The 14,594-nt window shown below is 43.0% G+C and overlaps 1 protein-coding gene across 2 annotated transcripts in view; it reads right to left on the bottom strand.

The window, feature by feature from the left end:
- Positions 1 to 2,928: 2,928 nt before the first annotated feature.
- Positions 2,929 to 14,594, bottom strand: part of fbxl17 (F-box and leucine-rich repeat protein 17) — a 219,260-nt gene continuing 207,594 nt past the window's right edge. For both annotated transcript variants that reach the window (XM_041938093.1, XM_041938092.1), the window contains exon 11: positions 2,929 to 5,113. In XM_041938093.1, coding sequence (XP_041794027.1) covers positions 4,976 to 5,113 — 138 coding nt within the window. In that variant the 3' untranslated portion in view covers positions 2,929 to 4,975. The remainder of the gene's footprint in view (positions 5,114 to 14,594) is intronic.

Below are 14,594 nucleotides of genomic sequence, written 5' to 3'. Positions count from 1 at the left end.
TCTTTTATATGTTGATAAATATTGAAGCTCTTGGAGCACTCAGGCCAGATGCAGACACATGATTGACATAATTTCCAAGAGAAAGGAAGAATCTGGGTTTGGAGAGGGCAGGGGTGAAGCGGAGGGAATGCTGGGAGGTGCCAGAGTAAAGTTGATTCAGTGTAGGATGAAAAGGATGAAGGGAGGCCTTAGCGGAGCAGACCCTCCACAGTCAGCCAGCGGGAGCCAGTCAGAAAGAGGAGACCCTCTAACCGCCAGGCATCTGAGGCGAAGAGGACGATGCAAAAGACAAGACATGGCTTGTTCAGGGAAGCTATGAAGATGAACATCGCTGTGCGTCGCTGAGTTTCTGGTTTGAAATGGAGTGATGTTCCCAAACTGGTGATAAGGGCTGCACTGTATCAGATGGCTTACTACACCACCACAATCAACTACGATCAGACCTTATCACGGGTACCACCATCGGCCGGTTCAACACGTTACTGCATGCAGCATTTGCTCACAAACGTCCACATCTTGTTCTGAAATACAAAGGCACTCACATACTTAGTTCTTGACAACACAGCGGCGCTTAAGGAGGGTGGACGGCCATGTTTCTACAACACAGCCTTCAGCGCGACTCGATGCTCTGTATCAGTTCTTGTGAAGAAGTTCAAAGGAGCCGCTACCTTTTCGGTTGAGGACATCCGTCAATGTCAGCTGCGATTAGGTCTCGAAAAATACTAATTTCTTGGGAAGACTAGACTAACGTCCTTGCAGGTCCGACATGACAAATGTCCTGTATGGTCAGCGCCAGTTCTTATCAGCGCCTCATTAAAAATGTAATGACCACATGAATATTTACCAAGTTTAATTACTGCTCTCTATTGCTATTCCGCCGCGACCCGCACACTCTTCTCCTTTCCGGAGGGCAGCCTCTCTTCCAAGCGCCACTACGAAGCCTCCTTCCACCTTGATGAATATTGCAGAAGTCCAAGGAGCGTGAGCCATTGACGGAATCCACCTCGATCAGCAGGAGAATCGATGGCGTACACTCACATTTGCAAAGGTGCTAATTGGCGGCAGTAAAATTCAGCAAGCTGCATAATTTACCCGAGAGAAACGGGAGGGGAGTGCAGGGAGATGAGCTCGTTTGTAGCAGAGGTATTAAAAAACCCTGTCAAGTGAAAATCAGAAGGCCTTCAACAAATGCACAGAAGACCAAGCCAAAGGCCAAATTATTAAAGCCATTGTCAGTGTGACTGAAATACAAGCTACTGAAGGAGAGCTGCTCTTGTTAGAGAAGTAACACTGACAAGCCCTTCGCTCAGTGTTTTGACCCTTGCTGGAAACACCTGACACTCTTCTCTCTACCTGCCTTTGTTATGCTGACTGCAGTCCTGGCTAAATCATCCAGCACCAGAAAAACATCATTCGGTGAATATTTGTCTCTTTTATGTCATATAGACAGTTGGTGAAAGAGGGCATGCTGAGAGGCCTCGGCTGCCCTTGCAATAACAATCACACTTTTCTCGCTCTGCTTATCTGATAAGAGGTTGCAAAGGAAGTGAGGGCAGAGGAGAAGGAGAGCGAGTTTGTTACAACAACCCTTGACATTCAGGTCAGAGCTGCTTTGTCCAGACTTGGTCTGGGGAGAAGCAGAAAACCTCAACAGGTGGTCTTTGGAACAGGTGAAACCCTGCTAACTATTGGCAAATCACTGGTTACAGAAAGTAATGTTCCAGTGTAATGAACGCTTGTGAAATCTATTGCAATTGGACATAATGGCCCATTCCTGTAACAAACACTACCTTGTGACGCTTATAAGACCGTTCCAAAGAGGTACTGGGGAAAAATACAACTGAAAATTTTCATTATAAAGCAAACTGGTACAAAACCACCAATTACAGCCCTAAATGACACCATGGTACTGAAACAACACATTTCTGACACGATGTGGGGAAAAAGTTTCAAATAAGAAGCTCACTGAGTTAGCAGTTGTAGAAAAAGATGTTTGTACAGCAGGTTTTTAATTATAAATGTAAAGATGTGCTGCATGTTGTGCGCTCCATGTTTTCATGTGTTTGCATGTGACAGACAAAAACTGAAACCTGCTGATGAAAACAGAGCTCCCTACACTTTAATTAAGATTTAAAAAAAACCCCAAACTGTTCTGCCTGTGACTCGAGTGAATTGCACCTCCAGTTGACACAAATTGTGTTGACAGCACAAAGAATCTATCTGGGAAGAACCAACCTTCGCATCCTTTTTGAAGCCATCTCCCGCGTTTGATCGGCAGACATGAAACAACACAAACACATTGAACAATAAAATAGGCACTTGAAAGGGACAATATTGTCAAAGATTGGGGACATATTGAGTGACAGCTTTTCAGCTCTTTGAGGCCTTCGCGCTCTTGCTGGGCAGCAAGCTGATGCCTCCTCACTTTGTCTCAGATGTGAAGCTCCCGTGATTGTGACAACAGTTTCTGACCTTGACATCACAAGTTTACCTGAATGGAAATGCCGGTTGACTGTCGTGTCACGGTGCTCAACAGAAAAGACATTATCAATGCATGGATATCTGTGGAAAACATCTTTATTTCTAACAATAGAGGCTTTAGCATGCCATGCCGATGCTTTCCAAGGCCTTTAGTCGTGATGGAAAACATGCTGATGTCCTTATTTTCATTTTACCTGAGAGTACAGATGCAATCTGTATTAAATTTAAATTGCACTACGTCTGTCATTATAGTCCCTGTGGTATTAGTGTTGAAATATACTTGATGTAATAAAAAAAAAGTCTGGGAAAAACCTGCAGGTAAAAAACATTTGAGGCAGTCCGCTGATGATGTAAAATGAGCATAAAAGTATTCCACTGTCATTCTGAATGTTCTTCTCCTGCCTCAATTCAACACATACAAAAGGAAAAGAGAAAAAAAGCTTGAAGTAATAGTGTTTTATTCATCTTTATGTAAATCCAGTCATTTACGGTTGCCTTAACAAATCAGGAATCAAGTGTGTCAACATCTAGCAGAGAAGAAAGTGCATATGGGGATTACAAAAGAACAGAAACAGAACAAAAACAGGCTGAGGGAGAAACTCTCCATCGATTAAAGTCTACAAATCCTGACAAGGGTAGAATGAACATGTCTTTAATTGTCTGAAATCTCTATATGCTGTAGAAAGTTTACAGTTCTACTCAAACCCGAGGCTCAGCAAGCTATTGTTCGTATCTGAGTGACAGTGTGTGGAGGCTGAGCCCAGAGCCGGTTCACACCATAGAAAAATACCCTGGTTATTTGCATTTTTAACTGTACACTACTGAGTTTCTATAGAAGAGATGAAAAATGATCAACTCCTACCTACCGACTTCTATAGGCCCGAGCCAGCTTTTCTTTACATCCTACACCACTAAGAAAGATAAATCCCTCATTGAATTGCTACATATATAATGTTACAAGTATACGCTCAAAACCAACATTAGGCTAAGTAAATCCCACACGGTATTTATTTATACGTATATATCAGATCAAATAAAGGGAATATGATATTAGATAAACTCAAGAGCAGATAAACATTTCTGTAGTAAATTCTGGGTCGTGTTCAGGTTGCTAATTGGATGGCGAGTACCTGCTAACCACTTAAGGCAACGTTTCCTCTTACCTGTCATCACGGTGGTTGTGGTTAAAATATTCTGATAACATGACCCAGGGTTTTTCAGGTAAAGGCAACTTCTATTTCAAGCATGGTTTGATTTCATTCTTTACTGACTCACTGTAACGTTTAGTCAACCCTAAATCTATGCATGGCATCAAAAGGAGCATTGTTCCCAAGTCATACAGAGGCTGATTTCAATGTCAGATCGTCTGCAGACAACATCTCTTCAGCTGAAAAAATAAGGTGAAGATCTCAATGTAAACATGCAGTTTTTGAGTCGTTAGCAATACCGTTTTCCTGCCATGCATTCGCCAGGGTTGGACTGTTTCTGACCTGATCCTTTCGTCTGTACCATGACGATGTGCATAATAAGTCACAGCAAAGAGCTCTGTCCTTCAAATGGAGCCTTGTTGACAATCTCAACACGTATGAGTCCACAAACGGCTTTAACACTGTACTGAACATCCAGGAAAGGGGAAATCTTCTAACAAACAAACAAAATGAACATTACAGGTTTCTGAAAATGCCTCAAACGAGGTCCGAAACCCTTGCAGTTCAGTTGTCTTCCTGACTGAAGTTGTGGCACGTCCTCTCCTGATCTCCAAGTCTCTGCTCTGTCTTGTGCGATCTCACTGCAGCAGCGGAGTTCAGCTTGAAGGAAGTAAACGCTGCCGAGGGCTGACGTGGGAACATCGCTTCCAATCGGGGCAACAAACTATTTTCAATCTATTATTCTCGTTAAGAATAATTCTGGTCTGGCCAGCGCTGAATGTCTTTCATTAGACGATGCGTTACTTTGGGTCGTTTTCAAACCAGACCCCCCCCCTCATGCATCTTCACCTTCACTCCATCAAAGTTGACCCGCAGGACTTCAGATGTATGAGGCTTTACACTCTATCAACACTTACATCAAATAACACCTGTTGCGCCGACACTAACTCGTCACTCCAGGTTTCGGTCCATGAAAGAACACAATATTATTGGCTGTTATCTGACTTCTAACCGATCACGATGGGGACGATTCAATGAAGTGGCTGGCTGTAACATATGAGCAGTACAGCAGGTGTATGATTTCTCACTAAATTCTAAAATACCAGGAGGCCAATATTCCTTAAATTATTAAAATGGGAGATTTGCTTCAAATGAAACAGTTGATGAACTGGACCTTTGCATGTGAGTGTGTAGCTACATGTACACATGCATGTTTGAACAGTGGATGAGAAGCAAACATGACTGAGCTGCAAGTATTGTGTATTTGTGTCTGCACACAAGTAGGGCCTCTGTGTAGCTATGTGTTTGTGTGTGTGTGTGTGTGTGTGTGTGTGATCCAGCAGTAGCTACGAAGTGTTTGACGTGTTGGGGCTCCAGCCCATTTGATAAGCTCTCTCCAGGGTTCTCTTGCAGTCCTGCATCACCGTGCTGAACACAATGTGAGGGTACTGGACCACCAGCCTCTCCACCGTCTCCTCGTTCACCTGCAAAACACACACACACACACACACACACACAGACACACACACACACACACACACACACACACAATAACAAAATGATCAGATCATGGATGTTGGCAAATCAATTTTAACTCAAAGTCTACTTACTCGCTTGGTTTCCAGGGCTTTTGACCCCAACACGCAGTCTTCATCATTGAACTGTGGATGTTCAAACTCTCCACCATTCTAAGCTCTTCTTCTTATCAATGATAGAATAGTGGAAAGTTTAAATATCTACACCTCCATGAAGACTGAGAAAAAACACATCAGCTGATGAAGACGGTGTGATATGGCAGAAAGCCCCGAAACAAGTGAGTAAGTAGATAATGAGTTGACATTTCTTTTTTTTATCAACTGCTGTTTCCAAGGTGAAGCACATATTCTTGTACTTCTTTTCTCATACCTGCTCTGTTCTGACATGTTTGTCTTGTTTCCTTACAATATGACCAGTTTAAGGAGTAAAGTCTGTCTTAAACAATAGTCAGGCGACTCATGTGTGCTGTACATTGGAACAGCTTCCACTTGCTGTAATCATTCATCCATTTCATACCGTTAAAAGACCCCTTCATAATTTGTTTCCACTGGAGTGACTGAGAGAAAAAAATCTCCAGTGCTCGTTCTGTGCAGGCTTCAGTGGTCTGAGCTAATCAAATTAAATGGCTATCTTAAGAAATTACTATCGTTTCAATGCAGAATTCCCTCTTCCTGCTTCCCCACAAACGTATTTCCATGCTGAGATACAGCGGAGGGACAGTGACAGAAAAAGGGAATTTCGTGCCACAGAGACCAGCAGTTTGGAAGATCCCCGTCTTTATTTGTCCCACTCAGACTGCTGCAGCCTGACATTAACTTCAAATAAACTGAATGTAACAGAATGAGGACTGTGGACTGGGTCCCCCGTCAGTCACCTTGAAAGCGCATTATGAAAGGACCTTTTAATAGCCAGTATGAACTGGAGAAATAATTACAGCAAGCAAAACCTGCTTTACAGCTCATGTGAGCACATGAATACTGTTTTTAGACAGACTCGAAAAATGTTTTAACCGATCTTTTTAAGGTTCTGAGCTACTCGGCTGAATGGGCGTTTGAACTTCTGGTTAGATGTCATTGGTTGTTGTAGCTATTACTTTACAGGCATTTATCAAAACTGCAATATTAATAAATTCATATACAGATGTACAGATTCATAATATTAGTAACTGGATAAATGAGGTGGGTGGTCCAGTCCAGCCCTACGTTAACACACTGAGCGTTCAACCAATCAAGCACTCTCAGAATCACTCAGGAGTCATTCACTCAGTATCAAAACACATTTCCAGGGAGTCCTGGATATATATTAAAGAGGCAATCATCTTAAGGCCAAATAAATATAACAGAAACATTGCTTTGGGTCTGATAAATACAGATTTTTAAATGACTTCATTTAAATGGAGTCATTTAAAAATCCGTCGACCGTCTCCGCATCACCCCACGATGCCTTATTAAGATAATGAGGAACACAGATTGAACTGTTAGTGCCCTCTCAAAATAGCAGTTTACTGGACTAATATGTAGGACAGGCAATTTCTTAGAAGCATACAGTGTATGTATGCACACACACGCACAACTGGACTATGGCAATGGGTTTAGCACCAGAGGACAGCTGAGCTCACCACGCTAATGAGGCTTTCTTGTTCTCAGAGGACTAGAAAGACAAGCAGCTAATAGCCACTCCCGCACTTCTCTGCCAGTCTTACACTCTGTCAGGCCATCACTGGGAGCCAAGAGTGAGAAAGCCTGAGAATCTGACAAAGAGCAGAGGCAGAGTAACCCTGGAGACCTCGAGGGGTTAACCGCAACCCACCCAGAACCAACCCCCGCCCACCCGCGAGCATGACACTTTCCAGGGGAAATGATGTATAAACACTCACACACATGTTGAGCACACAGTCATCCGTTGTTGCCAAAGCAGTGACAAAGTGTTTCACAGTTTTCCCCGAGCTCATTGCCCGAGAGCCCTTTGGTTTCTGTGTTTTCTGGAAGAAAATTCCTGCGTGGTAAGAGCTCCTTGGCTCTCGCTCAGGTTATGAGCTGTTTTGGATGTCATTTTCTGTCTAATTCCTTCTTTCTTGTCATTGAACGCAATTTCTTTAAGTGGTGGGTATCAGCCTTCCTTGTCAAGACGAGAAATTGAGAAAACAAATGGAGAGACAGATGGACAAAAAAAAAACCCCAAAAACACAGGCCGAGTCAGGATAAAACCAGCAAAATCAGAGAGAGAAATAAGCGTGCTTGAGCAAGCAGACCACCGATGCCTCTCGGGTCATTGAAAGAAGATGGAAACTCTGCACAGCGAAAGTGAATTCAATAAGACTAAAAGGCAAAAACAGCCTGTTAGCTTTCCCTTTGACTGCCAAGGAAGAAACAGCGAGCCGGAGTTCAGGTTTGTGACGCCAGCACACACAGGCTTCACACATTGAACACATGGAAGCAAAGGCTATACTTACTAACTGCTACTGAATTAACTATCTAGATTGTTTAAAGTACAGGATCATGGGTATACATTGATCTGATTGACTGGCTGCTGTGGTCAGTGTAGCAGCTTCAGTCGATTATAATGGACGCGCTCTGCTGCATGTACGCAGCGTGACATGTCGCGCCGCGTCCGTGAAACACTGACAGTGCTGCGACCAATGATTCGCTAACAAAGCCGATGCTTTAACAAACCGTGTTTCAGGATACCGCCTGAAAGGATTCTCAACAAGTGAAGCAGTAATGTTGATCATACTGGCAGAAAAACAGGAGAGCTTCTGGATGTTTCTTCACTGAGGGAATGAAAGACGCATGAGATGAAAAACAGCAAAACATCAGATCTGTGTGGACCAATGAGGAGGCTGTATCCTTGCTCAAATTAATACACGACACAAACATAAATGAAAACTTCCTCACATTGTTCGCTCGTTATTGTTGCCTGTTAATCACTTCATCTCGTTAACAGATTTTCTGAAAATTCAGTTTTGAGATTTTGAGATTTTGTGAGCTGCTGTAACAGTTATTTCTGTTGTTTGTCATGTGGCCACATCTTCTGCTTCTCAATGGTTAGTGAGGCTGAGACTGTGACGGTTAAAGCTCCAGCTGTAAATTCTGTTACTGTTGAAAAACATTCGTCTTTTACATTCATCCTTTTTGGGAAAAAAAAAGGTGAAATAAATCCTTGCAAAGGCAACAAATCAAGCCAATGTGAATAATAAACTGGTTCCCAGAAGCAAGGATGACTGCTTCTTTTCCTCGTTTGGATTTGACCCGGGTGCCTGACCATCTTGAATCATGAATTGAGAGTTTTTCATTGACTCTTGGAACCTTTTCAACCAATTTAGCAACTGGCTTCAAATATTGATCATTAGCTTTTATGTGATGTTGGGTGACCCGGGCTTTTCTTTTTTTCTCTTTCATTATTTTTTGGGGAAATTTCGTGCCTTTACTAGGCAGCAGCGGTGGAGAGATGGCAAGAAACAAGGCAGCCAGCGAAACAGCACAGGTGCTTGGCCACATCTGATCCTAGGACGCTGCGGTTCATGTTGAGCATCTTAAAGGGATAGTTCAGGCTTTTTTCTTTTTTTCACTTTGGTTTTTATTGAGAATTTTTCTTTTACAAAGGTGGATCAACTTGATCAAAATAATACTAAAACAAGAAAAAACACATAGAAAAACACATGGGAGACACTTCCAAAGTAATCTGTCCATATTCCATTTTCTTTTCCTCAAGTTTTTTGTTTTGTCGTTGTTCAGTCATAAATAATGTCCATTTCATCCATTTCTCTTTGAACTGAGCTTCCTGTAGCCTTAGGGGTGTATCATTTTTTCCATTGTGTAGATTTCCTCTACCAGGTGAGTCCATTGTTCTTGTGTAGGGGTGTCTTCCCTTCCCCATTTCTTCGTGATATTTCAGGCTTTTTGAAGTGGCGTCACATGAGGTACCTATATAAAACCTACAGTAGATGGCAGTCAGCAAGCCGGTGTAGGAATCCAGTTTGAGTTGCTGCATGACTGCTGCGTTGTAAAGCGTTAGTTGAGATTCACCAAAGTCACACAAAACACAAACAAACTGATGGAGGCAGCAGTAGGTCAGCAGTTCCTGTGTTTTGCAAGGTAAAGTTACTGTTTTTGTCAAGGGAGTCTGGTGGCTCTGGAGTGAGCGACATACCGCCTTCAGTTTCCCAAAGGAAAGGACTGTCTGACGGCAGTTTTCGGTGGCTAAAATACGTTTTGCTGTTGCCACTGACTATAGATAAGTACTTCACACAACCCCACCTCACACAATCAGAACTATCTCTTTAAGTCCTAAGCCACCGGGGCGACCCCACACCCGTTTCTTTTCTAGACAAATGTCTGTGGTTTGCCTACAGAGATGGCCACATGCTGTCACAGAGGACGAAAAGCAGGAGCAGGAAGAGCAGCTTAACCGAAGCCTTCAAAAGCTGCTGCCACACAGGGAAGTTAGGTTTGTTATGACATATGGCTGAGCCTCATTAGCAGATAAAGTGACAAACCCCTGATTGCCTTCATAACATATTATGCTATATTTTTGAAAAGAGAATGAAACATCCCCCAGCTCGTTAATCAGGGCTTAATTACAATTAAAACGGATCTAAAGAATAGACCTGTCAAGCTGATGGGAGGCCATAACATTCATTAATGCTAATTTAGTACAGCTCCACTTGCTGAGCAAACACGGCACACACAAAACGGGTCCCAATCAAAAAGCTGAATCATTTCCTAATTGCTGGTTGCGGCAATGCTAAACGTTCGCCTTTCAACAAGATGATTTTGATGAAATCATGAAAAGACTAACTGTTGCACTGACCTGTGCTCCTCTCGCTGTAATACTGTACGTGCAGGAGAAACACTCGCAGAACATTCAGTCTTTTTAGTTTTGATATGTAATTATTGTCACATACAAACAGAAATGACTGGAGTTTAACCATCTTATTATTGCACAGGCAAAAGCCAATCAAGACTGAAGAAAATAATTATTTTACTATCAATCAAAACCAATCAAACCAAGCCTGTGCAAAGTGTACACAGCTACAACACAGAGACTCCTTGTACCTGGTTTTAGATTTATTTCAATTAACTGGCATCTTGGAATTGCGAATGCCTGGTTCGGTTCTAAAACAACTTATTTCCTGTGGATAGAAAATCTTGCTGACAGAAAATCAGCTGGCAGAAGCATTTAGACATCGTAGCATCCACTCACTCTCCTCCACAGCACGGAATGACAGCCAGAGTTATTGTAAGTGTGTTCAGAACTGAGAGGGCCTGCTGTAATAGAAACCCTGTACTCGCACTCCCAGACTCCACAGCTACAATCCCCCTCTCTGCGGGAACGAGCCCATGTGCCCTTTGCGTGGCTCTGTGGTATGCTGAATGAGATGCGATGACATCACCACACCTGCTTGGTATTTGTGGCTCCAGAGCCGATGTTGGACATGAAGGTCGGAGTGAATGCTGTGGGCGACCGGCCGCCAGAGTCCTCCGGTTACAACAATCGAGCCACCGGCTTCTTCAAACCAGTGATTCAGCTGTTTCTTCCCACAGTGAAATTTTGTTACTAGGCAAAACTGTACGCAACAATATTTTGTTGCTAGGCAACATAAGCTTAAAAATGATATCAGAAAGTCCGCCGGTGACTGAGTGCTGCTGTAGATACAGGGCTCTGGCTCTTTTTTCTTTTACTCCATACAGTCCTGATCCAGTGCACTGTGCTGCACAGCCCCTCCTCCAGACCTGCTGCCAAGTCTGTAGGAGAGCCATATGATAGAGCAGATCACTGCTCACTGATGATTCTAATCTTTGAGAAGCATCTGGGAGCGCAGCCACAGCTATCTGGAGCGAGGCCTATACTTATGATATTTTCCCCCATTTTAACTTCAAAGATGCTGCCATGCAGATCAAAGTGCAGCGTAATGCACGCTGATGGGTAATGTGGCGCTGTCAGGGTTTACAAGAGGGCGAGATAGAGAGCGATGAGGGGAAAACAAAAGGATATATGCCTGATATGCTGTTTGGTACATGCTGGTATTTGAACATATTGTACAGTAAACGTAAATAGCTAATCTGGCTGTGTGTGTGTGTGATTTGACAACTCCTCTACTTTCACAAGTGATGGCTGCAGATAAGTGACGGCAAGCGCCCTCTGCTCTCTCTCAGGGCTCTCATGTTCTCCCTTTCTTAACAGTGAGCTTTTTTTTTTAGGACTGATCCTCTGATGCAAATGCACTCTATCACCACGTAAAATATACATTTACCCCAAGCGCCGGGCCTCCCCCCTAGCAAGCCGTGCTGTAAAATATGTCGTAAAGGCTGCTAATGTAGCAGCCGTTCAGCCACATTCTCAGTGGGGGGAAAAAAAAAGGAGAAGAACGGGGTCATAAATCGATAATCAGATACACAAACACGAAGATGCATATCATATTAGACCGGCGTGGTGAGAACACCCTCTGAGTGCTCCCGGCAATCAAGGGAGGGAAATGGAAGAAAGAGAGAGGGAGAGAGTTTAGGAAATAGAAGGCTACAAAAAAAAAATGGCCTCCGCTCCTTCTGAATATATCAAACCCACTGAGCTTTGTATTGTTCGCAGCCACAGTGACCCTGAGAAAAGGAATGAAACATTAGCTGTTGATTTTGAACAACGTGAGGACTGAATTTAAATGATTGTGCATGCAGATATCAGAAAACAAAGATCAGTGGTCGTTTTTTTCCCCCTCAATAAAAACTGCCCTATTTCTTTTTATTTCCTCTGTGTTTTCATTAAATTCAGCACAGGTCTGCAGGGGTCTTTTTCTTTCCCTCTTTTCTTCTTCTTCTTCTTCGTCTTCTTCTTTCCAACCATTTTGTTTGGCCATGTGGCAGCCATCGCTAGTGCCAGGCCCATAAAGAAAGACAAATACCCCCCTTTCCCTGTCTCCTCCCATGTACAGAGTGTATCAGTCAACCAGTAAATACATTTGGGGTAAATGTTTAAAAAGCCTGTTTAGGCAGCAGAAGAATGCAGTGCATCAGGTCTTAGTAAAAGGCAGCTTAAACAAGTCTGGATTTAAACAGGGCAGATTTATAGCCTTCTTTAAACTGCTCAGAGGAAAAGCCCAAGATGTAAAGTTTCTAAACGAGTGACTGGACAACTGAAAGATAGTTCTCCGTCTCTGATAAGAGGGAGAGGAACGAGAGGAGAAGAAAAAAAAAGTAACAAAGCAGGGGATTTCAGGAGTGTAGAGACAGAAAGGAGGTCGCCACAAACTTATTCTGACGGATTCAATATTTCTAAATGAACTATTGATGCATTGGCTCGGAAGCTTAAGGAATGGACTGCTCTTTACCCAGGAAAGCCTGAGCTCAAACATTTTGATTCAGTCTCCCTCGCAGGAGTCTGCAGTGCATGGCTCTGAATGCGCTTTTAGAAACCAGGTCAGGCACCGCTTGCGACAACTAAGGTCTGGTCCCGCTCACACACCCTCATCCCTGCACAATATCAGACAGCAGCAGAACTGAAAAGCAGGGTGTCAGTGCGTACACTCTCTATCTCACACACACACACACACACACACACACACACACACACACACACACACACACACACACACACACACACACACACACACACGAGGAGGAATGGGGGCTCAACTGAACAGGTCAGAGAAAGAGGTTCTGGAGGCCAGGTTTGTAAACCCCACACTCCATCACGCGTGACAAAGGTAACTAAAGGAATGTGTGCGAGGCTCAGCCCAATCCCTCTCTGTACGCAGGCCTCCTTATCTCTGCAGGAAAACATTCCATAACTCAAGAGGCTTTCCACAATTTATTTGTTGGGCCTCAGAAAAGAAAAACATTGCAAATGCTATCACAGCTAACATCTATTAGGTAGAGCTGAAATAAAGCTAATTAAAATGGGAGGCGATGTGGTGACACGGTGGACTAACAAGCTGCAGAGCCACATTTGATGTTCTGGTAGCAATCATACTGATAACCGCCCATTTATTTCGCATTTCATACTTCAAATGAAGCGCTATAAAGCCAAAACCTGCCAAACCATAGCATGAAATGATGCTGTAATTATCTGGAGGAGAGAAACACAAAGTCAACAGAATATGGATGCAACCACAATTATTTTTTGTTTTACAAATATGATACAGTAAGTGGTATTATGTTGTCACATGATAGATTTATTCTTTTTTTCACTCCATACTTCATGCACATAACATCATCCACTCAAAACGAAGGATATGGCGGTGCAAGAAAGTGGTCCACACATGTCTGCTATGTTCTAATTTGACCAGGGACCTGGTTCAGCCCTGGTCCAAATTAGATTCAGTCTAATTGAGTCCAGGCAGGGTCCCATTCTATTACAGCAGGTCTTACTGTAGGTGTGTGGGTCAATATGTCTGATTCTCGACAGGATCTGAGTGGACTCTCTATTAGCTCTGATCATGTGGCGCATCATAATCATGGGAGGTAAAAAAAAAAAAAAAAAAAAAAGGAAAGATTTTTGAAGCGAGAGAGCTGTAATGAGGTCTAGTCAAGTTGACCACATTTTGGATCAGGTCCAATTATTCTTGGGTCTCTTTTGGATATGGTCTGACTGTCCTCAAGATTATTTATTATTATGTATTAATATTCATTTAATTGAATCAACTTGGGTCCTTGTGGGTTTTTCACGGGTCTGTTGCAGATTGAACAGACTTCAAGACTTGTAAAATTAATACAATTGTAAACAACTTTGTGTGCATTATTTAAAAGGATGGCATCACAGAAAGAGGTGAGAGAAGAGATGGAGACATGTTGCTACTACAGGGACTAGGGGTCATACAGTACACACAAGCACGCACGCACGCACGCACGCACGCACGCACGCACGCACGCACGCACGCACACCTACCTCCAGAAACTATAGGGAATTCCAGAGCGGCTTACTGGAGGTCAGACACAAGCAGAATTCCTTAAAGATAATCACAACAGAGCTACTGTGTTTAATTTTTTTTTTTCCTCGCATGACTCCCTTGTTCCTCAGAATAAATAGAGTACAAGGGCAGCTCGACCCAGTCCTTTCAAAGAACACCACGACACCAAATTCATAGTGACTCTTCGCAGAGTGGGAGAGCTCGGATTAGATTTGTGGATCGTTACAAACAGGGCTGTGAGCAGCACTGGCTGATCTCATCCGTAAGCCTAACGTCTGTGCACCTATTATTGGTATCATTATGGGTTCATTCTGAATAGTCAAATGAACACTGCAGTTCAAGTCTAGCTCTACTGTGTTTAAAAGCTAAATAAAAAACATTGTGTACACAAATTTCAGCCTTTTGTTCTGTTCGCTGTCAGTACAAGCACAAATCTTGACAGCATGATAAATCTGTATCTTTGTTTTCTGAATTTTAGCTCTTGGGTGAAAATTGTTCTTTTTCTCAAATGTTCACTGAGCAGCCGCAGG

This window comes from Chelmon rostratus, chromosome 5 (genome assembly GCF_017976325.1).
Source record: "Chelmon rostratus isolate fCheRos1 chromosome 5, fCheRos1.pri, whole genome shotgun sequence".
NCBI classification, from domain to species: domain Eukaryota; kingdom Metazoa; phylum Chordata; class Actinopteri; order Chaetodontiformes; family Chaetodontidae; genus Chelmon; species Chelmon rostratus.
This window is presented reverse-complemented; position numbering and strand designations above follow the sequence as displayed.